Source organism: Prionailurus bengalensis, chromosome E4, assembly GCF_016509475.1.
Source record: "Prionailurus bengalensis isolate Pbe53 chromosome E4, Fcat_Pben_1.1_paternal_pri, whole genome shotgun sequence".
Lineage (NCBI taxonomy): Eukaryota > Metazoa > Chordata > Mammalia > Carnivora > Felidae > Prionailurus > Prionailurus bengalensis.
Window position 1 is genome coordinate 21,341,927 of NC_057360.1, and position 24,858 is coordinate 21,366,784.

General features: G+C 35.8%; 1 protein-coding gene across 3 annotated transcripts in view; it reads right to left on the reverse strand.

The window, feature by feature from the left end:
* PLA2G4A (phospholipase A2 group IVA) overlaps positions 1 to 24,858 on the reverse strand; it is a 166,758-nt gene that overhangs the window by 23,907 nt on the left and 117,993 nt on the right. For all 3 annotated transcript variants that reach the window (XM_043569009.1, XM_043569010.1, XM_043569011.1), the window contains 5 exons: positions 24,337 to 24,451; positions 17,950 to 18,087; positions 17,769 to 17,861; positions 14,259 to 14,330; positions 7,007 to 7,249 (listed from right to left, as the gene is read on the reverse strand). In XM_043569009.1, coding sequence (XP_043424944.1) covers positions 7,007 to 7,249; positions 14,259 to 14,330; positions 17,769 to 17,861; positions 17,950 to 18,087; positions 24,337 to 24,451 — 661 coding nt within the window. The remainder of the gene's footprint in view (positions 1 to 7,006; positions 7,250 to 14,258; positions 14,331 to 17,768; positions 17,862 to 17,949; positions 18,088 to 24,336; positions 24,452 to 24,858) is intronic.

A 24,858-nucleotide genomic window follows, 5' to 3' on the forward strand; every position in this document is an offset into this window, starting at 1 on the left:
ATCCAGCCAATACATTCAGCAAACGTGTACTGTCTGCTAATATTTGGGCTGTATTTCAGGTGCTGAACAAGATGCAAACTCTGTTCTAACAGAGCACGTGACTGATAAATAGTTCGGGTAGTGATAAATGCAATGTAGAAAATGATAGAGGGTAATATAATAGGGAGTAACTTCAGGTGGATAAATGAGAGAGACCTCTTTGAGAAGAAGACCAGAACTGACCAGCTGACGATTTGGAGGGATATTTTTTTTCTAGGGAGAGGAAAGAGCCAGAGCAATGTCCCTAAGGCAGAATCTGACTTGGTATGTTTGCAGACAAGAAGCCTGGTGTGGCTACAGTATCAGAAGGGAGTGAAATGAGGTGACAGAGGATCTGAAAGGTAGCAGGGTCTAGAAATCATTTGTTTTATGAATAAAATGGTAACATGCTACTCTTCACATTTGTGTGTGGTGCTCCACATTCTCTTCCCAGGAAAAAGGAATGTGATCAGAACCGAAGTGATCTGAGCTGAATGAAATAACCTGTAATTGTTTTGTTCTGTTCCCTTGTCTTCACACGCTGACTGTTAAGAAGAACAGAGTGATTATGCTCAAGAAAGAACAGAGTGATTATGATCTCTGAGGAAGCACTGAAATTCCACTTGGCAAGCCTTTTCACAGAGGCAACAATCAAAACTAGAGGGTCAGACCAACCTGTGTTTATAGAATCACCTGAAAATGTAGTTAATACCTATTATTCAGGAAAATGTTCAGCACATGATGGGAACCCATTGAATGTTAGTTTCCTCCATATAGTTCTAAGTAAGAATGATACTGACTATATAGTGAATTTTATTGTTGTTTTGTAAGAGCAAGAGATCCAAAAGTTAGGCAAATCTTTAACTTCTTACTGTCCCATTAAATTCACAATCCTCATCATCATTAAAAGCTGAAAAGCACCGATGAGACAATTAGCCTTGATGTTTATTCCGTGTGAATCGAAAACAGTTCTAAATTAGACTTTGGTTTAGTTACTTAAGAAAATATTATTATCCTTCTAAGTTTCTACAGTTAACACAGAGTCATGTGTTTTCTTCTCTCATATTTATTAAAATTTCTCATCCCTAAAATACTGAATAACAAGTGAATGCTACAAACATATATTAGTGTGTTTATGAACGAAGCAGAACAGAGTTTACAGCAAGGTGATTTGTACCGCCCAGAACTGTTGAATGAGAGAGCGTGTGAATGAATGACCTTAAACAAACAAACAAACAAACAAACAAACAAACAAAAAACCAAATATGCTTAAAAAAAAAAAGGCTATGGGGGGAGTGGTTTAGACAAGAATAAGGTCATATAACTAAATGAAAATGTGGGCCAAGTTAAAAAAAAGAAAAAGTCTTGCTATGTCTAAGGTGAATAAATAGGCCAGCAAGGAGAGACAAAAGAAATTATTCTTTAAATAATTATCTTTAGGTTAATTCTCTTTTCTTATCAAGTATGTATGGATTGTAGTGACAAGGTATGTTTCTACCAGCCAAGATTCTAAATTTCTATCCATCACAGAAACTGGAACCTAAGAATTATAACACTGAAAAATACATATATTATCAAATGTGATTTTAATATTTATTCCTCTGAAATTCTTGTTTAAAAATTAAATATGTGAATGTTTTATGTGAATGTTTGTGGGTCTTTCCTTATATTAGTTTTTAAATATTTTAATAAGAGCTGAAATTCATTATTTGGGTACTTTTATTTCTCCTAAAAACAGCTTCATTTATTTTGAGGGTCTATAATGTATTAGAAATTTCATATATGATATTTATCATCCCCATAATACTCTTACCAAAAAAGGTGTTATGAGTGTCATTTTAAAGATAAGGAAACTAAAACCCAAGGGGTCCAGTTTCACACAGTGACAGTCTGGATTCTAAGACAGGCCCACAGGGTCTAAGCCTTCTGCATAGGGTCATGTTGTTACTTCAGTAAGCGGCATGGCCATAAAATTGAAAGGGTTTAAAATGGATGACTTAAGGGGTGCCTGGGTGGCTCAGTGGGTTGAGCATCTGCCTCTTGATTTTGGTTCAGGTCATGATCCCAGGGTCATGGGATGGAGCCCCACGTTGGGCTCTGCACTGAGTGTGGAGCTTGCTTGAGATTCCCCCCACCCCCCGCCTCTCTCTCTCTCTCACTCTCTCCCTCTCCCCTGCTCGCACTTTCTCTCTCTAAAATAAAAAAAACATATACAATTAAAAAAAAGTAAATACAATGGGTAACTTAAAAAGCAATAATTACAATATAGAGAGGCTACCTACACATGCATCTGTCAATCATTAAAACCACATTAATATGTGTATTTCATCACAGGTAAACACAAAAGTTTTAAAAACATATTAGTGGCAGTATTATTTTTTACACTGCAGTGATTTTCCCCTAATATGATAAAGTAAAATGATATCACAAATATCTTTCTTTGGCTTCATAAATAGTGCTTTTTAAGATCTTAGCTAAAAGATTACAAAAACAGACCATTTCTCTCATATTCCGTTTGGTTTGCTCCCTCTCATCATAAAACTGGTAGTGTCCCTCTTCCTCTTTTATATCCAAGATAACACCTGAGAGACAAATCATTATGTGCACCAATTCCCAGCTGTGGCACATAACTAAACACTGTATTTCCACCCTTCCAAATAAACTGACAGGAAGTAGTGTTTCCTACTTGTGTTGCAAACAACACAGTTTTGCAAGATATTAACAGATGTTCTTTACACAAAATAAGAGTTCCATGATCAAATGGGCTTGAGAAATATGATTTCAACAGCTTAAAGTAATAGCCAGTTATTGTGTTTGCCTTGGGCTCTTTTTAATGAAATGCTATTTAATCCTCACAGTAAGTCTCTAAGATAGATATCACTATTACTTCTATTTTATAAGTAAGCTATTATTTCTATTTTATAAGGAATAAACTGTGAGGATTGCTGCAACCTCACTGCCCTACGGTTCCGTCAGGATCAGAGATGTCGGTTTTTAGTTTGGTTCCACTTTTCTACCATTGTTAACTGAGACTTATGCTAAGTAAGGGCCCAAGACTGTCCAGCTAATAAACGGCGCACCCAGGATTCAAATGTAAGCCAGTCTGCTTTTCAAGTTCTATACTTGAGGCACATTAAGTAAGCCAGTCTGCTTAAATTCATTAGAGTATCCCACTGCATTGTGAAAAGGGGGATGGAGCTATTAGTTTTCCCAAATTTATTTGAATTTGAACCCGATTTATTGTATGACATCCACTAGAATGTCATAGAGAGTTTGATGAATACCACTACGGAGGAATATCCTCCCATAGTTTAAAGCCCACATGGTTTCTAAACCTGTAAGTGAGTTAATCAGGTTTTTTGATAGGTATGGAAACATGCTGGGTTCTATAATTACGTACCACCTCCTTAAAGCAGTTCAGCTGTATCGCAGATACTGTATCTGCAGGTATCTGCAACGGTCATTTTATAAACACATCACACAGATTCAATTTATGATGTACCAAAATGTTTGGCTGTTTGTGTATTGAACTCTGGCCTAAATTAACTCATGCCTCGATTTTTTATTCCAGATGGTATGTGTCACAGTGAATAACATAAACACAAAAGTAAACAGGAAAGAAGTTATGTAATTAATGGGCAGCTTCTCCAAAATTAGGTTCTAAAGGTATACAATGATTCTGAAGTAAACAAATGAGAGGAATCCACCTTGTCCTATTTTCAAAAGATTGTCTGCAAGGTGAGGTAATAGGCACAAAAACTGCACTATTTTTTTTTTCTCATTTTAGGTTAAGAGATTGTTTTCATTTGAAGATACTCAAATTTTAATCTGTAAAAACAAAATCATCATAGGTAAACCAAAATGTAAGGTTTTCCTAAAATCTGTGTTTTTTTTTTTGTATGGGGCGGGGTACAAAAATAAAAGAAATAAACTTAGTGAATGTTTTAATTAAGATATGGTATTTTAAAGTGTATAATAAATAGAACTTTTAATGAAGACTTTATGAACCAAGATGATTATAGTTGATGATTATGATACATCTTTTAACTTTAAGCTCCACAGACATAGTTAGTCTAAAGCTTGGAAATAATCAGGAGATAAACAGGGTCTACCTTAGTAAGGAGCTGTCTGAAAAAGCACTAATCAATTTAGCAAATCCAGTCTAAACTGCAGTCAGTTTTTAGCAACGTTAATCTGTGAATTATAGATTTGAACGAACGAGCTCATCACTGACCCGACTGGCTTCTTGACTAAAATCAATAGGCCGTATACATTTTCTCAACTGGATAAATATAAAGTGAGTGAAATAGAGTTTTTATGAGATACAACACAAAGAAATAAATTTAAAGTTCCTTCCAAAGATCATTAATTTAAAACAATTTTCGGTTAAAACATTCCAAAACAGGCCAACAAAAGAATGGTTAGTCAATGTAATACCATATTTGGAGACGATTTATTTTTCTGCTTCCTCATTTTACTTTATGAGAACCAATCATGAGACTTCCTCCAAAGAGCACCCAATAAAGAAAGGAGTCAGATAAGGTGACGTACAACTCTGTTCTCCAAGCACTATGGAGAGAAGTGAGGACTGTGTCCCACAGTTCCACCAGAATCAGGGTTTCTGGGTTTTAGTTTTACTCTACTTTTCTATTATTCTTAACTAGAGTATACAAATCCCTCCTATGAATCAAAACTTTAAGGAAAGGTCAAAAAATGATTTTAATTTTTATGAGGGTGAGAATTACATTTGTCTTGCTGAGCACTGGGTCTCTAGAACTAAACACATTGCAAGTGCTCTGCAAATACTGTGTAAATGCATGAACAAAGGAAAGAAAGAAGATGAAAATGAAGAACAATTTGAAAGAAGGTGAAAATAACAAAAGCCGTGCATTTCCTAAGGTTACCAAATTTATCTACTAAAAATACAAGATGCTGTTAAATTTGAATTTCAAATTCAACAAATAATTTTCAACAAATAATTTTTTAGGACAAGTATGTCCCAAATGTTGCAGGGGCCATATTTACATAGGTGTGTGTGTGTGTGTGTGTGTGTGTGTGTGTGTGTGTGTGTGTTGCAGGGGCCATATTTACATAGGTGTGTGTGTGTGTGTGTGTGTGTGTGTGTGTATTATATATATAATATATACAATATATATATTATATGTATAATATATAATTTGAATTTCAAATTTAACTAGGCCTGCTGTATTTGATCTAGCAACCCTAATGCCTCTGAATCTACATAAAATATTGCAAAACTACCAGGAAGTTGTTAAAATGCAGTGTGAAGAATTCATGCTGTGCAAACCACAGAGCTATGCTGGGTAAATGAATCAAAGTAATAACATAAAACAGATGTAATATAGTATACAGAAAGGAAACTTCCATTTTACATCAGCAAAACAATGACTAACAGAGACATGGAGTGTAGCAGAAAGGAAGAGCTTTTGAGCAATGCTGAGGTCTGTGACCCCATTCTAGCTCAGCTGATAAATTTTGGAAAATGAGAACGATTTTCTTGATCTCCCTTTTCCATAGTGGAATATAACTAAAGATTCTTCCTAATTCTAAATGATCTTTGAGAATGGGGATTATAACGGCAGTAAGTATAATCATGTGCCACAAGACAAGTAATGTCACTGATAAATGGTCGTGTTTTTTTTTTTAATTTTGGATGAATTTTCAAATGGGATATTGATTTTATCACAAATAGACTTTTATCATTGCTAACATATGAAAGGGTTTGGATTACAGGTATATAATCATACCATACCTCACATCCTAGACTTGGATGCCGTAAACATAATGCAAAGTATAGTGAGTTTCTACTCCTCTTGTTTAAACAAGGGCAACTTCTGCTTTTGCAATTTCCCTTAAGCTCAAGCAACAAATGGAAACAGCACTATGAGAAACACCACCAAACCTAAAGTCATGCCCTAATTTTCACAAATATTTTATAGGCATGATGCTTAACCAAAGAGTAGAAGAAAGGTTTTTGGAAAAATTCCACTTAAGTTTCTAAAGCTTCCTCTTGATGCCCTTAGGCAGAAATGACTGGGAAATGACATTTGGGCAGTTAACAGAAAAAATGATGGTGTGATGTAGTAGAAAGATTTAAGATGACAGAATCATTATAAGAAAGATTATTATGAATTGATTAGTCACCAAGGCAAATTTAACTTTTAATTTGAAACATGAAATGAACTGAAGAATAAAGGGAATTATTCTTTGGAATTTGGCCCACTGAGTGGGTTCTGACCAGCTGGCCTTAAGAAAGCTACCTAACCTTTCTGAGAACTGGAGGGACACACTCAGTAGCCTGATGGTCACTGAGACTGGTGAACTCAACTCTATTTCACGCACTTGGGTTGCATGCATTACTGTGTGGCAGCAGATGGCCAACTAAGAACCCCATTTACCAGAATCCCTTCCAGCACTGGTTCTGCTCAGACCTGTCCTTTGCCAAGGAGAAAAACCCACATGAGATTCAAAGGAGGAAATGAGACAGAGGCTACATTTCTGCCATTTCTACTGCCAAGCACAGTTGTGTGGGCGTTTGTTGGGGGTGATTCTAAAGTGTTTTTGGAATCATTTCTAGAAGCTCAGTCTGGAGCTTGCTCTTCCAAGCCTTGGAGCAATTTTGTAAACACCTACTTCCCTACTTTAAACCCCTCTCAATTAAACAAGGGAGAGGGTTTCCTGTTTTCTGAGTGAACCTTGTCCACTACAGAGAGGATCTAAGATACCTCCTCAATGTATCAATGAAATTTTTCTATGCTGAAATAACTATGCCCTTTCTTGTCTAATCGATGTTCTTCTTCTAAAAAACAGTAATCTGAAGCCCTTCACACATTACATGGATGTAGCTGTAATTGAGTATATGTGAATAAATATTGAATATGATCAAAAGGCTTCTTCTCCCTAGAAAGGAATACAGATCTCCTGAATTAGGAGAAACAAACACATGGATTTTGTGTTGTGTGCTTACCTGCAACAGCTGTATCCAATTCATCTTCATCCAACGATTCCTGTGTGGTAAAGTCTTTCAGAGGAGATATTGGATAGGATGTATTGAGATTCAAGCCCAACATGAAGTTGTGTACCTTCCCAGCACGTCCTTCTCTGGTATTGAATAAAGTTGAATCACTCACCAAAGCCATTAACATACGATGGACCCAACTTGCTTGGTTATCATTTTGATATTCCCTTTTAGCATCTTCATTTTCAGTGCCTAAGGAAAAAGAAAAAAAAAACACCATTGTGTAGATTCCCAAATCCATTGAAAAAATCTTTGGGCAACTGAACGTTAAAATTAACAGCAAAGCTAGGGGTGCTTGGGTGGCACAGTCGATTAAGCATCTGACTCTTGATCTCAGCTCAGGTCATGATCTCACAGTGTGTGAGTTCGAGCCCCACATTGGGGCTCTTTCCTTCTCTCTGCCCCGCCCCAGCTTGTGTGCTTTCTCTCTCTCAAAATAAATAAATAAACTTAAAAAATAAAAAAAAAGTTAAGAGCGAAGCTCTATGGCTTTTGATTTAGCAAGCATTTATTTGTATAAATTAATGCAGTAAAATATTTCAGTTAATAATTTTTGTTCTTAAATTTTTCTTACTTTATCCTTTACCTATAGTCAGTCTAGAGGTTATGTTCTTAATGTGTTACTTGGTCTATGCTTAGGTTTTCAGGCAAACTGCTACTTTCCCCTTTCTGTCCTTCCCTAGTCCTTTTCTTCCTTTTCTCTTGGCTACACACACACACACACACAGGGAAATTCCACAGTAGATAATCCTCTCCTCTTCATTACTTAAGTTGCGTTCCGTATCCTGTTTAGTAAACATCCAGAAATCATGCAAACTGAGAATAGGCACCTGAAGGATTCAACACGCATATTTGCTGCTCAATAAACACTCTATAAATAGTCATTTCATCCTTGCTTGTAAAGTATGGAATTTAAAGCCATGTAATTTAAACATGTGCTTTAAAATGTCTTACAATTCAGCAACTTTCCAAAAGAAGCAGTCTTAAATGACTTCTTCCTTCAAACCTACACAAATATCACCGTTACTTGGGAGGCCATGTTTAGAACATTGGCTCCAGATTCAGATTGCCTGGATTTCAATCCTCTCTCCGCTGCTTAACTAGTTAACTCTTTTCAGCCTTCATTTCCTCATCAGTAAACCCCACAGGGCTGTTGTGAAGACTGAGATAGTGCATTTGTGTAAATCTCTTAGAAAAGTGCATGGCCATATTAAATTCTTAACAAACATTAGTTAGTAGAAGAGATAGTTGTGGTGACAGCAGCAGCTGCATAATCATTATCATTGATATGATTCATTCACAATCCAAATCGAAGAAAACTGTGGTCGAGTATAACCCCACCTGCCTACATCCCTCTGTTCAGATTTCTGGGAACTCTCTTTATATGCAATATGTAAAACTGTATGTGTGTGTATTTGAGAAAAAAAGTCTATGTTCAAACTTCATAATTTCTAGTAAATGTTAATTAAACATACATAAAACCATAACAAATACTGATTTTTATCCTCATAAAGATTTGCTTAACTGAGCTAAGTAAATGAATGGATATTTCTTTCAGGAACGAATTCAGATGACTACATACAAAAAACACATACATTTTCCTACTCTCACACTTTCTAAAGCCAAATATGACAGAGAAAATCTTTCACGAGAACAAATTAGGCTTTAAAGTGAATGATTTAGTGGTGCCTGGGTGGTTCAGTCAGTTAAGCATCTGACTCATGATTCATGAATTTGAGCCTCACATTGGGCTCTGTGCTGACAGCATGGAGCCTGCTTGGGATTCTCTCTCCCCCTGACCCCTCTCTCTCCCCCTCCCCTGCTCATGCATGCATTCTCTCTCTCTCCCTCAAAATAAGTAAATAATCATTAAAACAAATAAAATGAATGATTTAGACGTGCCCGGGGGCCCAGTCAGTTGAGTGTCCCACTCCTGATTTTGACTCCTGTCATGATACCAGAGTCATGGGATTGAGCCCCATACTGGACTCTGCACTGAGAGTGGAGCCTGCTTAAAATTCCATCTCTCTCTCCCCCTTTGCTCCTCTCCCCCACTTGCATGCACTCTCTCTCAAAAATAAATAAATAAATAAATAAATAAATAAATAATAAAGTGAATGATTTATATCTTCAGTTACACAGGATATGAATAAGATAATCAGTAATTTGTAGCTTCCTCCTCCTCCTCCACCTCCCTCTCCTTTTCTCCTTCTTCCTCTTTCCTTCCTTCTCCTCCTCTTCCTTCTTTTGCACCATCATAATTACCATCATCATCATCATCATTATTGCTATTATTAAATAAACACTCCGCACTAGAAAATCTACTGTCCTTATGAGACATTTAGAAATGGCATCATTTGTGGGACAAACCCAGGCTTCAACATATAAATGATAATCTATTGTTTTAGTTATAATACTAAGCACATTTCTATTTGCATAGTCTTTTACAACTTAAAGTCCTTTGTATGCATTTGCAATTTGATAATTATAACAATTCTATGAGAGCAAGTAAAATGATGCCAGTATAGATTTGAAGAAACCAAAGTTGAAAATCCCTGAAGACCTTGCTCAAAATCATAAGACGAAAAATGAAGAAGCCTCAAGACAATGAGAAGACAAGACACGGACTGGGGGAAAATATTTGCAGAAGACATCTAAGAAAGGACTGTTATCCAAAATGTACAAAGAACTCTTAAAATTCAAAATAAGAAAACAAACATCCCAATTTGAAAAATGGGTAACAGACACCTCACCAAAGAAGACACAGAAATGGCAAGTAAGCACATGAGAAGATGCTCCACATCATATGTCATCAGGGAAATACAAATTAAGCAACAATGAGATAGCACTACACATCTATTAGAAATGTGCAAATTGTAAACACTGGCATTACTGAATGCTGGTGAGGATATGAAGCAACAGGAACACTTATACATGCTCCTGGGAATGCAAATCAGTACAGCCACTTGGGAGGTTTCTTTCTTTCTTTCTTTCTTTCTTTCTTTCTTTCTTTCTTTCTTTCTTTCTTTCTTTCTTTCCTTTCTTTCTTTCCTTTCTTTCTTTCTTTCTTTCTTTCTTTCTTTCTTTCTTTCTTTCTTTCTTTCTTTCTTTCTTTCAAGTAGCCTTCACATCCAACACAGAGCCCAATGTGGGGCTCAAACTCACAACCCTGAGATCATGACTGGAGGTGAGATCAAGACTTGAGCCGAGATCACTGATTTTTGCACTGTTGGTGGGAATGCAAACTAGTGCAGCCACTCTGGAAAACAGTATGGAGATTCCTCAAAAAATTAAAAGTAGAACTACCCTATGACCCAGCAATTGCACTACTAGGTATTTATCCAAAGCATAAAATAATGCTGACTTGAAAGGGCACATGCATCCCAATGTTTATAGCAGCACTATCAACAATAGCCAAATAACGGAAAGAACCCAAATGTCCATTGACTGATGAATGGATAAAGAGGATGTGATATGTATATACATATACATACACACACAATGGAATGTTACTCGGTGATCAAAAAAAACCAAAATCTTGCCATTTGCAACAACCTGGGTGGAACTAGAATATATTATGCTCAGTGAAATACGCCAGTCAGAGAAAGACAAATATCATATGATTTCACTCATATGTGGACTTTAAGAAACAAAACAGATGGGGCACCTGGGTGGCTCAGTCGGTTAAGCATCCGACTTCGGCTCAGGTCATGATCTCACGGTCCATGAGTTCGAGCCCCATGTCGGGCTCTGTACTGACAGTTCAGAGCCTGGAGCCTGTTTCAGATTCTGTGTCTCCCTCTTTCTCTCTCCTCTCCTGCTCATGCTCTCTCTCTTCTCAAAAATAAATAAATGTTAAAAAAATTTTAAAAAAAGAAACAAAACAGATGAACATAGGGGAAGAGAAGGAAAAATAAGATAAAAACAGAGGGAGGCAAACCATAAGAGACTCTTTTTTTTGTCTTTTCAAAATTTTATTTAAATTCTAGTTAGTTAACATACAGTACAACATTGGTTTCAGAAATAGAATTCGGTGATTCATCATTTACATGCAACACCCACAATCCTAAATACCCATCATATCACCTGGCTAGCCCATCTCCCACCCAACTCCCTCCATCAACTCACAGTTTGTCCTCTATCATTAAGAGTTTCTCATGGTTTATTTCCCTCTCTCTTTCCAGACGCTCTCATATGTTCATCTGTTTTGTTTCTTAAGTCCACATATGAGTGGAATTCTCTCATTGACTTATTTTGCTTAGCATAATACATTCTAGCTCCATCCACATCATTGCAAATGGCAAGATTTCATTCTTTTTGATCGCTGAGTGATATTCTATTGTGTGTGTGCATATATACACAATAGAATATTGTGTAGAATATATAAGAGACTCTTAAGTTCAGAGAACAAACTGAGGGTTGCTGGAGGGGAGGTGGATGGCAGGATGGGCTAAATTAGAGACGAGAATTAAGGAAGGAGGGTACTTGTTGAGATGAGCACTGGGTGTTATATGTAAGTCATGAATCACTGGGCTCTACTCCTGAAACCAATACTACATTGTGTGTTAACTAACTCGAATTTAATTTTAAAAAATACAAAAAAAACCCCCAAAAAACAAAAAAAGGACCTGAGCTGAGATCAAGAGTCAGATGCCCAATCAACTGAGCCACCCAGGCACCCCTGGAAGTTTCTACAAAACTAAATTATACGCCCATCACATGATCTAGCAATCATGTTTCTTGGTTTTTACCCAAAAGAGTTGAAAACATATCTACACAAAATTTGAACATGAGCATTTGTAGCAGCTTTATTCATATTTGTCAAAAATTGGAAGAAAATAAGATGCCCTTCAATAGGTGAATGGATAAATAAACTGGTACATCCAGACATTGGAATGTTACTCAGTGCTACAAACAAATCAAAACAAAACCAACACAAACAAAAAAGAGCTCTCAAGCCATGAAAAGACATGGAGGAAATTAAAATGCATATTACTAAGTGAAAGAAGTCAATATGAAAAGGCTATACTCTGTATGATTCCAACAATATGACATTCTGGAAAAAGCAAAACTATGAAGATAGTAAAAATACGAGTGGTTGCCAGAGGTTGGGGTGGGGTGGGGGTAGAGGGATGAATAAACAACACAGAGGGATGTTTAAGGCAGTGAAAGTACTCTGCATCAAACTATAATGGTAGATACATGTCATTATACGTTTGTGAAAACCTACAGAATGTATGATACCAAGAATAAATCCTAAAGTTTGGACTTGGGGTGATAATGATGTGTTAATGTAGGTTCATGGATTATAACAAATGTACCACTCTGATATAGGATGTTGATAGTGGGGGAGGCTCTGTGTGTGTGTGGGTTCAGGAAGTATATGGGAACTCTCTGTTCTTTTCGCTCAATTTTGTTGTCAATCTAAAACTACTGTAAAAACATTTTATTTAAAAGGAAGAAAATGAATATTAAGAACTAATACTAGAAATCCCCAAATAATCCTCAACAGCCTTCACCAAACTAGGCTGGTACTAAAACCAAAGCAGCCATGTTCAAAGGGTCTTTGAACTTCTCAGCCCTAGGGTAACCAGAGGTGATCAAATGCACTGACCATCTATAGTAATTTACTTAATAATTAACAAGCCATTATTACGTCTACCTGACAGTCCTTATGTCAATATCAGTTCTAGAAATGTTAGACATATGCTGTCTATTCCCTTTGTACTGGCTAGCTCCCTTCATTAAAAGGAAATTCATAATAATAATAATAATAATAATAATAATAATAATAATAATAAAAAGACCTGAAGACCTGAACAACTAAAAAAATTAAAATTAAAACTATGAAGGAGAGGGAATTAGGACTGAGTTCTTTCCAGCGCAGGGTTCTTTTAGGGTTCCTGCCTAAGGACCTGGCTACTATATGTAATGAGGCAAATCACTGACTGCATAAAGCAGCCGGACAGTGGGCAAATTGGGACTGAAGTGCAAACCGAGCAGTGGTCAAACCTAGTGCCTGGTGGAAAGTTCTGTCTGCCCAGGGAAAGGTTATTTTTTTAAAAACGTTACAAGAAACTACATGCTAGCCAAGCTGTGGGCTTGTGTAGCTGCTGAATTTTGCAGAGAAGGTAGCTTTCTCCTAGGTTATACAAACTCATCTGATGAGTAAGTCACAGCTCAGGCGTGAAAATGTTGATTTGCAGCAAGGATTAAACGGGCTCTTCCAACATCTACACCACGGCTGGAGGAATTCTTGAACTTTAGAGCAAGAAAACACTTAATAGCTTCTAAAATCTAGGTGATCATATTCAAACTGTTGTAGGATGCTTACCCAGTTGTTATAAAATGTAAAAATCACTCCATTTACCACATAACATTGGCCACAAATATCCCTGATCCTCACCTTGTCCCTGCCCCGACTTCATCATTGATGTCCTGATCCACACCAAGCTCAAAGCTGCCTTGTCGAAGCATGAAAGAACTCATTTGTACTCAGAAATAACATATACAATAAAAAGTTCTTGATAATTCTCCCCCACTTTATCACTGATCTCTTCCTAAAAGATAGATTGCTGACAGTGGGGTAAGGCTCGGGGAGTGTGAACAAGTTTTCACATGATACTTTATCAATAATAAAAATTTTCAAGATAAAATTTTAACTTAAAGCCATGTAAAAATGTTCCCATAAGAGGGCACCTGGGTGGCTCAGCTGGTTAAGTGTCCAACTCTTGATCTGGGCTCAGGTTGTGATCTCACGGTTTGTGGGATTATGCCCCACGTTGGGCTCTGTGCTGACAGTGCCTGCTTGGGATTCTCTCTCTCTCTCTCTCTCTCTCTCTCTCTCTCTGCCTCTCTCCTGCTTGTGTGCACTCTCTCTCTCTCTCTCTAAAAATAAATAAATAAACTTAGAAAATGTGCCTATATCACAATTTTCATGCCAAGAAGCCTGGTGCTCTAATCAGACCTAGAATTCGTTACTTCTACCATCTTAGTTTATTCTCCATTTGTCCCATGGATAACATTTTGAGCTATTAACAAGAAAAGAGTAAGGGATATTTCTGTTGTACATTTTATTACACATACAACATTGATTTTCTCTTTGAACTGAAAGCTACAATTCGATAGCACTCAGTGAGACAATCAGACACAACATTCATATTCTTTTCTAACGGACCTCTGCCAGAGAAAATTCCCTTACCTTTGGGTTCTTGTGATTCATCATCGCTATCCGAGCTGTCATTACTCACAATATGCTCTGCTGTAATATTTTCTGTGGAAAGAAAACAAAACAATTGGACTATCTCAGGTGTCAAGGCTCACAATTAAATTTATCATCAGGAAGTAATCTGAGGAAAACCACCAAGTGAGATCTACTAGGTTTATTAGTGGAAATTTAGATCAATTTAGTACCTAATTCAATAGTTTCAAATTTCCCACTGGAAAACAAATTTCCTGGGACAGGAAAAATTAGTCTAAAACTACTCCTTCATGATTTAAAGGAAAGGATCTTTATTTCTCTTAATTCTGACAGAAAGAATAACTTGGTCATAGGAGGCTCCTGTTGTACCAAAACGATATAATTTTCTTTAATTAAATATGTTTAAGGCTGTTTCTGAGGGAAAATTCAGGGCAAAACCAAAATCTATAGGAAGACTACAGAACAGTTCCTTCAAAATGAATGAAAGCTACTAATATAAGGTATCCTTTGATTTTCAATAATACAGAAAATTGCTTATTGAAATGTGCCTTTTGGTGTCAAAAAAGTTGTGCTTTCTCAGAACATATTAAGAGGGCGGTTATGAAAAGTAAAACTTAGAAACCATATACCCTTAAAACAAAGACAGGAGTAAAATCTGGCATAATAACTAGTCATTGTTTTTTTAGAACACACAGACCATCCTTATTATCATTTGTAGAAGAATCAAACTTTCTTTGGACACTTACATGAAACCACTTTCTATATAACAGTGACTTTTTTTTCCTTCTATGAGTCAATAGACTTTTTTTTATTTAAAAAAAAACCCTGACTCTAAATTTTTAATTTTCCGTTCTAGAATCATTTAGGGGCTTTAAACTTGGAGAAATATAGGTATAACATATAGTTTCCCCATATTACTCTGTGTATGTTTATTATATCTGCATAAATGTCACATACCTGAATGAGAGTATATAACGGAAGGGTTTTAAATGCTTGAGGTAGTAGGTTAACTTTTTAGATTTATTTAATTTTACTGGTATGATTGCACATATGAAATTCAATAAAAGAGTGTTCACAGACTAATATTATTCATTTAATTTCATGAGTATTTCAGAAGGTAGTTTTGTTGTACAGAAGAGGGTGAGGTGTTAGCAAATGACCCACTGTGGGTGTCATATACATTAGGTATGTTTTTGGTCCTATATATATTTTGGCAGAACAAAATTTTCTTTCTTTTTTTTTAAGCATTTTTTTTGGTCAATTTGATATTCTCCTTTAAGAAAACGGTTCACCAAAATATCATTCAATTTTACAAAGTTATTTTCAAGAGATGAACAGTTTAATATTTGAATATATCTATTTTCCATCACTATCGCATGATATGTAGCTCCATCTGTTCAAAAGCATAGATGGCTCACATTCAAAATTCCTTGAGAAAATGTGAAAAATTTCATTTCTAGTTATCGGATTATAGTCCAATTTTCCGTAATGTCTTTCTTCAGAGGGGAAAAAGCAAAAACAGAAACAACCTCTGAACACCCCTTTAAGAGGTAAACTTTAATCAGCCACTGGATGAAAAGAATCAGCAGGAGTCTTCAGATTCCCCTCAGTCACCTCTCTGGTCTCATTTCTGGAAAGCCTTACCTAATCTGAGGTAACACGCATCCTGGATCACAAGCACATAATACCCCTCACAGTCTGACACAGAGGACAAGTAAATAGGCCACCAAACCACTGGCCTCAAAGGAAACATCCAACAGCAAAGAATATTCTGAAGGCTGTTTAATATAAACATTCTCCTTTTCCTTGGCCTTCAGCCATTGTCTCACCTACCTTCGGATCTGTTATTTCAGTCCTATTCTCTTCCTGCCATCGGAGGAAAAAATAACAAGCTCTAGAGGTATCTGGATCATTCAACAGAGAAGGAGCTCAGAGAAGCAAGCATTATAACATGGGCTCCTTCTGTTTCTGTCCTCTTTTATTCTGAAATCTTCACATAATTTTGAGAAGAGTTAGTGATTTCTGCAAAATTAGGTGGCTATTTATCCATCTGCGCTGTGATGTTCATTTTAAAAAGTCAAGTCAGAACATTTCAGCATGATACACTCGGCTTTATAGTTACTCTTAAGAGAATGTGGCTCTGTAAGTTAAGGTCGGAGCAGGCTCAAAACTTCCACCAACCCTGACTGCTTGTTAAGTGAGTGCTGCTCAGAGGACAGAAGGCAAAGTGCTTTCTTTATTGTTTTTATTTTTATTTTAAAATCTTTCATTCTAGTGCAATCATTAAGATCACTTCTCCATTACTTATCAAGAGCTACTCAAAAATACAAATGATACTATTTAATAAAAAAATTAAGGACCATGGAGAACTGCTGTGAACATAATACACATATCAAATAGCTAAACTCAATTTTTCAGGATGAATAACACTACTTATAAGCCAATTTGTAGTGCATTAATTAATGCTACAATTGTGTTCTTTTTTCTTTTTTGCATATAAAACTTAATTGAATCAACTGTCACTGCCTGGAAAAGCTAAGGGCAGCTGGTCAAAAAAAATCCTACGTTAAGCTTTTTACATCCAAGTATTCTTCAAATGAATTGATTGTTGAAAAAGTCATTTATGCTATTCTGTTAACTCTATCCTTACATAGATTGTGATATTTCATGGGCAGAGAAGAGACAGTAGGTAGTTAGTGTGCGGATAATCTACAGGACTCTCTTCCCCAGTCGCTGATGGGCTGACTCCCAATTCAGATTTAGCATTCACTGTTCCTTCCCACACCCAATCAAAGTAGCCATAAGGAAACAGGGTTGGCACTTGGGAGACACTGAAGGTATGTTTCATTTTGTTTGCTTTGAGTCAAATTTACTCATCAAACAAAACATAAAAGTTCCTGTCGTTCATCTTATAACGAATGAAAACCACTGGTCCTCAAATGAGTTGGTCTACTTTTTCAAGTTTTGTAAATATTATATTTTAACTTATTATGGGACAGGAAGTTAGATTTAAAGAAAACCATTAGTGTTCATTTACTAGGTGTGATTTGAAATAATTTTTTCCTCCTTCTTGATGTGACTCAGCTATAGGAAGCTAACAGAATTCTAGTGGGTTAGTACTTTAGAGTTAAGTAAACCCGCAAGTGTGAATTTAGGTGTCATATTGTGTTTAACTGCTGATGAGTCTAATGTTGTAAAAACTAACTGTATTTGATAAAAGGAAACAAATAGTATGTTTAGATATTTAATGACTAAGAGGAATAGAGATGCCCAGTTGAAAATTATTCTTAGGAATTGATAGTTTTTATGAAATTCACAACCTCAGTGTCAGGATAATATTTAGGAAGTAATATACATATGATTTCCAGGAAATATTTAGGTTGATTTAACCAAGCTATTGGTAACTTCAGAATAACTACAGTCTTTATGATGATTTAATTGTCTATACATGCATGTTAAAATTTGCCAGTTTAGCATAATATGGTCAACAGAAACATGTTTTTACAATACCTAGTTCTTCCTCCATTGTGGAACCTTTATTTTGTGAGCCAGAAACTCCCAAGACTCTGTTGAACAATATAGAAAACGCACTGCCCCAGACACCTAAAATAAAGCAAAAATGAAGAATAACTTAGAATTCACCAAGATATAAAACAGTCAGGCAGACAAAGAGTAGATTTTGATCACTTACCCATTAAGAAATGCAAGGGGTTTTCTTCATATTTCTTCACAACTGTTCCCATAAAAAATTTGCTTCCAAATAAGTCAGGAGCCATAAAAGTACCATATTTAGCCATGCCAATCTCATATGGACTAAATTCAACCCAATCTGAAAGCATTTTTAAAAGGCACAATCCATTAGTAGGAAAATACTATAGAAATGCACACTGTTAAAGATCACTTCCAACAATGCCTTGATTATTTTCATTTATTTAAAATATTTTTTAAAACTTAACCAAATGCCTTTATGTATATGCCATTGTAGAGAAGTCAGTGGAAAAAACTTACTGAAATGAGAATAAAAAAAAATCCCTTCAAATTTGTACAAGCTGAATATCTTTTGCATTAAAAGTTCAGACATCTTTAATAAAATCCATGTTAATTCTAAAGAATGGAAAACAGAAAACTGCTAACTCAGATGTAAAATCCATGAAGGTGATAGAAGAAATTAAACTCTGATAATGCAAGTAGACTATGAAAGTAGAAGAAATTGTTTTCTAATATTTTCCTTTTCTTTATCTTTCCTTAATTTTGCCTATTAACCATTGTTCTAACTCACAAGATTATAACACAAAGTTTTTATGCTGAGTGTCTTAAGAAATACATGGTAATAGGGTCAATAAAGTATAATTTCTAGGAGTAGAGGCTATGGAGCCAGAGTCCCAGGTTCAAATCCCATTTTTCTTCTTACTAACTGTGCAACCTTGGGTAGATTACTTGTGTTCTTGGTGTCTTACTTCCCTAATCTATAGGATGTGAATAAAATCAGGAGACCATAGAATTGTGAAAATCTAATGAGTTAAGAAACGTAGGGGCGCCTGGGTGGCTCAGTCTGTTAAGCATCCGACTTCGGCTCTGGTCATGATCTCATGGTTCGTGAGTTCGAGCCCCACATCAAGCTCAGTGCAGACAGCTCAGAGCCTGGAGTCTGCTTCGGATTCTGTGTCTCCCTCTCTCTCTGTCCTCCCCCGCTCACATTCCTTCTCTCTCTCAAAAATAAATAAACATTAAAAAAATGTTTTAAAAATGTAGAGAACTCAGAAGAAGGAATAGCACATCTTAATCACTCCATAAATGGTAGCCACTACTACATTTCATGTATTTCCATGGCTATCACTATGTTTAATTATGCATCCAAAAAGAATTCCCATTTCTGACACCCATTTCCTACACTTGCTTCTCTCTCAGTCTTCCTTTTCTTGGCAAATGGCACTACTTTTCATATATTCATACCACTATATATACTTTATCCTTGACAGTTCTTTCCCCTTTATATCTTACATACAAAAACTCAAGTTCTGTAGACTCTCTTATCAGATAAGGTTAAAAACTGGCTGCTTATCCATTTGTCCACCATGGATCACCATCCATTTGTACCCCACTGGTACAAGCTGTCATACCCTCCTCCCTGGATCTCCCCAGTAGTCTTCTAAAACATCCCTGCTCTGTTCCCCTGCTATCTTTTTGATACCTGTTGCCAGAACAAAATTTTAAAAATAGAAATCACAGCACACTAATGCCAGCTGAAAGCTTTCCAATGGCTTTCCATTACACTGAACACAAAAATGCGGTCAACAAGGCTTCTTAATGGTCTGGCTAGTGCCTCTTGACCTCATGTCCTAACCAATCTCCCATTATGTCGGTCTTGCTCTTCCACTTGAGCCACACAAATCTTCTTAATGTTCCTCAAAGAGAAAGCTCACTGACACCGCAGTGCCTTAATGCTTGCTATTACCTTATGCAATTCCAAGGCTTGCTCCTTCTTATCCCTTAGTTCAAGGTCAATTTTCATTGGCCATCCTCTATGAAGTTCCACCATTATCTACCCTTGCCTAACCCATAACCCTCTGCTCTCCTTGATCCACTCCCCTTTCTGAAACTATTAAATATCTATTCAAACAAACCAAAATCCAGATAACTTAAAACTCCACAAAGTTTTTTGCTATTCATTTGGTGGTAAAATCTGACCTGAATTCATTCAGCAGAAAAAAAAAACAGTCCTGCATGATGTATGGCTTATTTTTTTTTTGTCTCACTAAATATGCATATTGACACATTCTATTACAGAAATCACTCTGTTTGATTATAAGATCCCTGGGGGTTATTATGTACCATACACGGCAAGTTTTTTTTTTTAAACTTTAAAATCTAAAATGTTCTGAATTCCATAACATCTATCTCTAGTTTTAGAAAAGGGATTGCGGGTGTATATTTATTGTTTACTCAGTGGTAGATCATAACATTCTACTTCTGTGAAGTAAGTTATGAAATCACAATTGTGATGAGAACACATAATTCATTTCAAATCAAAGCCAAGTGGCACATATACCTTTCTTCATAAAGTGATGTGCTTTAAAATGATTTACATGGAGTTAGTGAGATATGACTAGCAATGAATCAGAGGCTGCTAGGAAAATTTCTGTATCACTAAAAGTAATTACCTATCTTTGAATCTCATCCCCTTATCTTGGGTACTGAAACACAATAACTTCTCGAGTAATCTCATCTTTATTAATGCTGTGGTTTGTGTACACGCAATTAAAGCATTCTCAAGGTAAGATTGTTCTTTATTCCTTAGTCAAGAACTCACCATGGTAGTGCGTGACTATTATTCTTTTGCTGTTAACTCGTATGTTTCAAACTTGAACTTCTCTCCCACACCTCCATCTACTCCTTTCCAACTTCCTGTTGTGGATTTACACTTATATACACTGTCGTCGCATCCCACTATGCTTGCCTGGAAAGGAATTAATCACCTTTCCTCCCAGTCTAGCCTACCTCTTTTGGTAAACAACACTATTACAGCCCTCAAAAAGAAATTTTTCAAAAATTGAAACCACTCTTTTACTCACTCACATCAAACCAATCCATTACCACCTTTCCCTAACCTTTGGGCTTTTCACCTCCATCTTCTGCTCTTCTTATCAATATCTCCCTAGTTCCAGGACTTTATTACAAATGCACAGTGATAGCACTGCTTCCGGTTTCTTTCCCTGTTAATCTACCCATATGAATCAACAAAATACTTTTTTCAAAAACACTAAATAATTTCATTGTCCTACCCCTAAACACTAAATGTTTCCCACTATCTTCATAACTGAAGAAAAATATTTCTGTCTGGAATTCAAATCTTTCTGTAACTTGGCACTAATAATTCTCCCAAATGTACCACCCTTCACTGGCTCGTACTAAGTCTAGTTTCTTTTTACTGCTCTTGAAAACATATTTTTGACCCCCTTTCTGAGCATTTTCTCATCCTGTTTCACACAAAGAGGACTATTCACCTCCACTTGATAGATCTTTCCATGTTCAAATGGAATCGGAACTCCATCACCTCATAAAGCTGTCCGTATGACTGTAATAAATCTGTACGATATCTTACACTTAGATCAGTTCTACACACTTTGATAGACCATAATATTCGTGCTCACTTCAGCAGCACATATACTAAAAAAACAGATCATAATATTCTATGTGTACGGCTCTTTCATTTTTAATGTTTTGTTTTTGTCTTGCTAATGGGATTGTAACTTTCTTGAGGAAAAATGCCATATTTTTACTCTGACGGCATCTCAAAGAATTTAACATGATGTTGGTAAGTTGTACTCAATAAATGCAATTTACTGACCAATGGAAATGAAAACGAAAGCAGTGTAGTTAAGTGAAGGAGTCAAAAATATTTAACAGTTTAAACAATGAATGTTTGTTTAAAATCTTCAAAAGAGGAAAATGTTTAAAACTATTCTAAAGGGAAGAAAAACATTCTCTAATATTGTTGAAATAAAGGCGATCAAACTTCTGTAAGCTAAGATAATTTGGCTCCTTGGCTTTTAAAAATATTATTCAGATAATATTTCAACTTTTTCCCTTGAATATTCGCTTTTAATCTAAGCAAACTTTAAAAGAATAAAGTATAGACATGTCTCCTTTTTTTCCGTCAATAACCCAAGCTACTTGAACCTTCATAACATACACTTTTGAATGTCTTATCGGGTATAAGATCCACATAACTAATGCTTGATGGCTTTGTCCAACTCTGTTAGAAGAAACAGCTTTGAATCTCCTTATCATAGAAGCTTAACAATGAAGGTTAATGGTGTATCTCTCATCCTGGTACCAGTATCACAGTTAGGCAGATGGCCCAAATAAGACACATCCAGGTCAAAAGATGACCAACTGAACATAAAACGGCCTTTCCCAATTCTAAATGAATCCAAAATATTCACTTGCTGAAATATTACTTCTTCTTTAATTATCTCGATCAGATTTTCTACTGAGAATTGCTACTGCTTCAAAGTTAAGAATGAAAAAAGGTAACTGTCAAAATGTCATCACAATTTTAACAATAGTAATAACACTATTATATTTTAGGTCTCTTTTACGATATTCTGTCTTCTGCCTGTCTCATGTGATTGTCTTAACAGCTCTGTAATATAAACCTGATATTTATTAATGTCATTTTTTTTAATAACGAGGAAAATAAGAATCAGATTAAATGACCCACCTAATGTATTTCAGCTCAGAAATAAGACAAGGCTTCCAAATTAGTCTAGTGCTTATTTGACCATAGCATAATGCTGTGGGGTAAAATGGCTTATTTGGCTATGCACAGATTTGACTAGCTTACTAGGAGGATTTATCAACCCATCTCCAAATATTCCAGGACCTCAAAAAAACAACAGCTATAGGAAAGCAAAAACAAAACACAACCAATTTCATCATGGCACTTACTTTTCTTACGTGAATAAATTTCACCTCTCCCTCTGAGCTACATTACATTCAAGATCTTGCTCCCAATTGCTGCTGACATGCCATGGTTATCCCAGACTCCTACTGCGTGCCTTACCTCCCATTCGAAAATTAAATTTGCCTCTCATATACAAATCCTATTTATCATTAAGATCCAAGACCTCTGATTACAGCTTTCACAGAGTACTACATTTTTAAGATTTACTTAAACTTAATTTGGGCCTGCCACTGCTTTTATGTACTTTACATACTTTATATCATTTATTTAGTGAAAACACTATGAGAGTCTCATCCTCATTTAACAGATGTGGAAACTGAGACTAAAAAAGGCATGTAACTTGGTCAAGGGAACAATGCACAGTAACTTCTTTCTTGTATCTTAACTTGTTTAATAATGATTGCAGATTTCCCAAACAGATTATAAGGTCTTATAGAACAGGGGCAATATACTGTGGGGGTGGGGGAGGGGAGTTCATGCTTAGCACCTGTCATACTACGTCTACACAGTCAGTAACCAGAGAAGCCATTATTTTAATAAAAAGAACAAGGGCTTTTTGCGAACAAACCTCAGCTCTGCTGCTTAGTTTCTACGCGGCAATGTGCAAATCATTTAATTTTTCTGAGCTTTTGTTTTTGCTTCTAAGAAGCAGAGCTAAAAATACCTCACTTCCCGAGTTATAGTAAAAATTGAATAAGATAATAAATATAGTAAGTGATTTCTGAATCATAAGCATGACGAAAGTTTTATTCAATTAACTGATAAAGATTAGAATGAGTGAATTCCAGGTGCACTGCTTTTTATAAACAATTCAAAATTCTTGCCTGGGAATAGTCAGTTGAAAAGAGTGAGACCTTGTAAAATTTGCAAAAGGATTCTGGCTACAAATCTGTTAATTACCTTCCATTCACAATGACTTTTTTAAGCTCATGGAGTGACTGATTTCACTGAGGTACTTTTCCTAAAATTACAATGAACCCTACCATCTACAGTCAGAAATGCTACCACATTGCAGATTAGGACCAGCAAAGGCCCCCGCAAGTATGATGTCACATACTTTTAGAGCGCCCAACAAGAAGCAAGGCCACAGAGAAAACAAATATTTACATGTGAGATTTAACAATATGAGGTATTTTGTTCGCCAGCTGCCAGAAGCAAAGACTAGTACTTTTTCAATGCTGAATTATAAAGATGAAAATGGCGCTTTGAATGATAAACATACATCATGTTACCCAATTTAATGAAAATATAAGCAGTAAGCAAAAGCATATGCATTGCCTAAAAGCATGCTATTTTGTTAAAAGTCCTTGAGGAATGAGTAACTAAAATCGAGGTGATTATATTCATGACTTTTTAATAATTTCTTTTTTATTTTACTAATTTAAATGAAGGTATATTAGTAACTGGAATGTATATTAGTTTCATGGAATAGTCTGTCCAACCAGAAAATCATCTAGTTTAACATTTTCTTGTACCTTCCAATGTTTTTATGTTACCGAAAATACATTAAAATAGACAACTAAAATTGCTTAGGATCTTCCTCTAATGAAAATCATTAGAAACCGCAGTTCAAAGGTTCCTGGAAATGCTTTGAAAGAGGAAATCACATACCTGCAAACATTAGCTCCGAAACATCAGGTTTGACATGGAGACAGGTGAAAAGGGGTAAAGGGCATTGTGCAGAATTGACTTTTTCCTTCAAACTACTCAAGGTAGTGTTCATTCTCTGTCCACAGAAGAAACAAAGAAATGGTTTTCAATATAGAAACATATACAGAGAGAAAACTATTTAAAATAGTACTTCCAATCAAGACACATAAAACTTTTCTAATAAAAATCAGTCTTCCTTCTTCTAGAAATCTCTGGGTCCTAATAAACGACAACAAGTAAGCTCTATGGAGGTAATTATTATCTTCATTCTAAGAACAACCGTAACTCTTTTATTTATTTATTTATTTATTTATTTATTTATTTATTTATTTATTTTTATTATTTTTTTTATATATGCAATTTATTGTCAAATTGGTTTCCATACAACACCCAGTGCTCATCCCAAAAGGTGCCTTCCTCAATACCCATCACCCACCCTCTCCTCCCTCCCACCCCCCATCAACCCTCAGTTTGTTCTCAGTT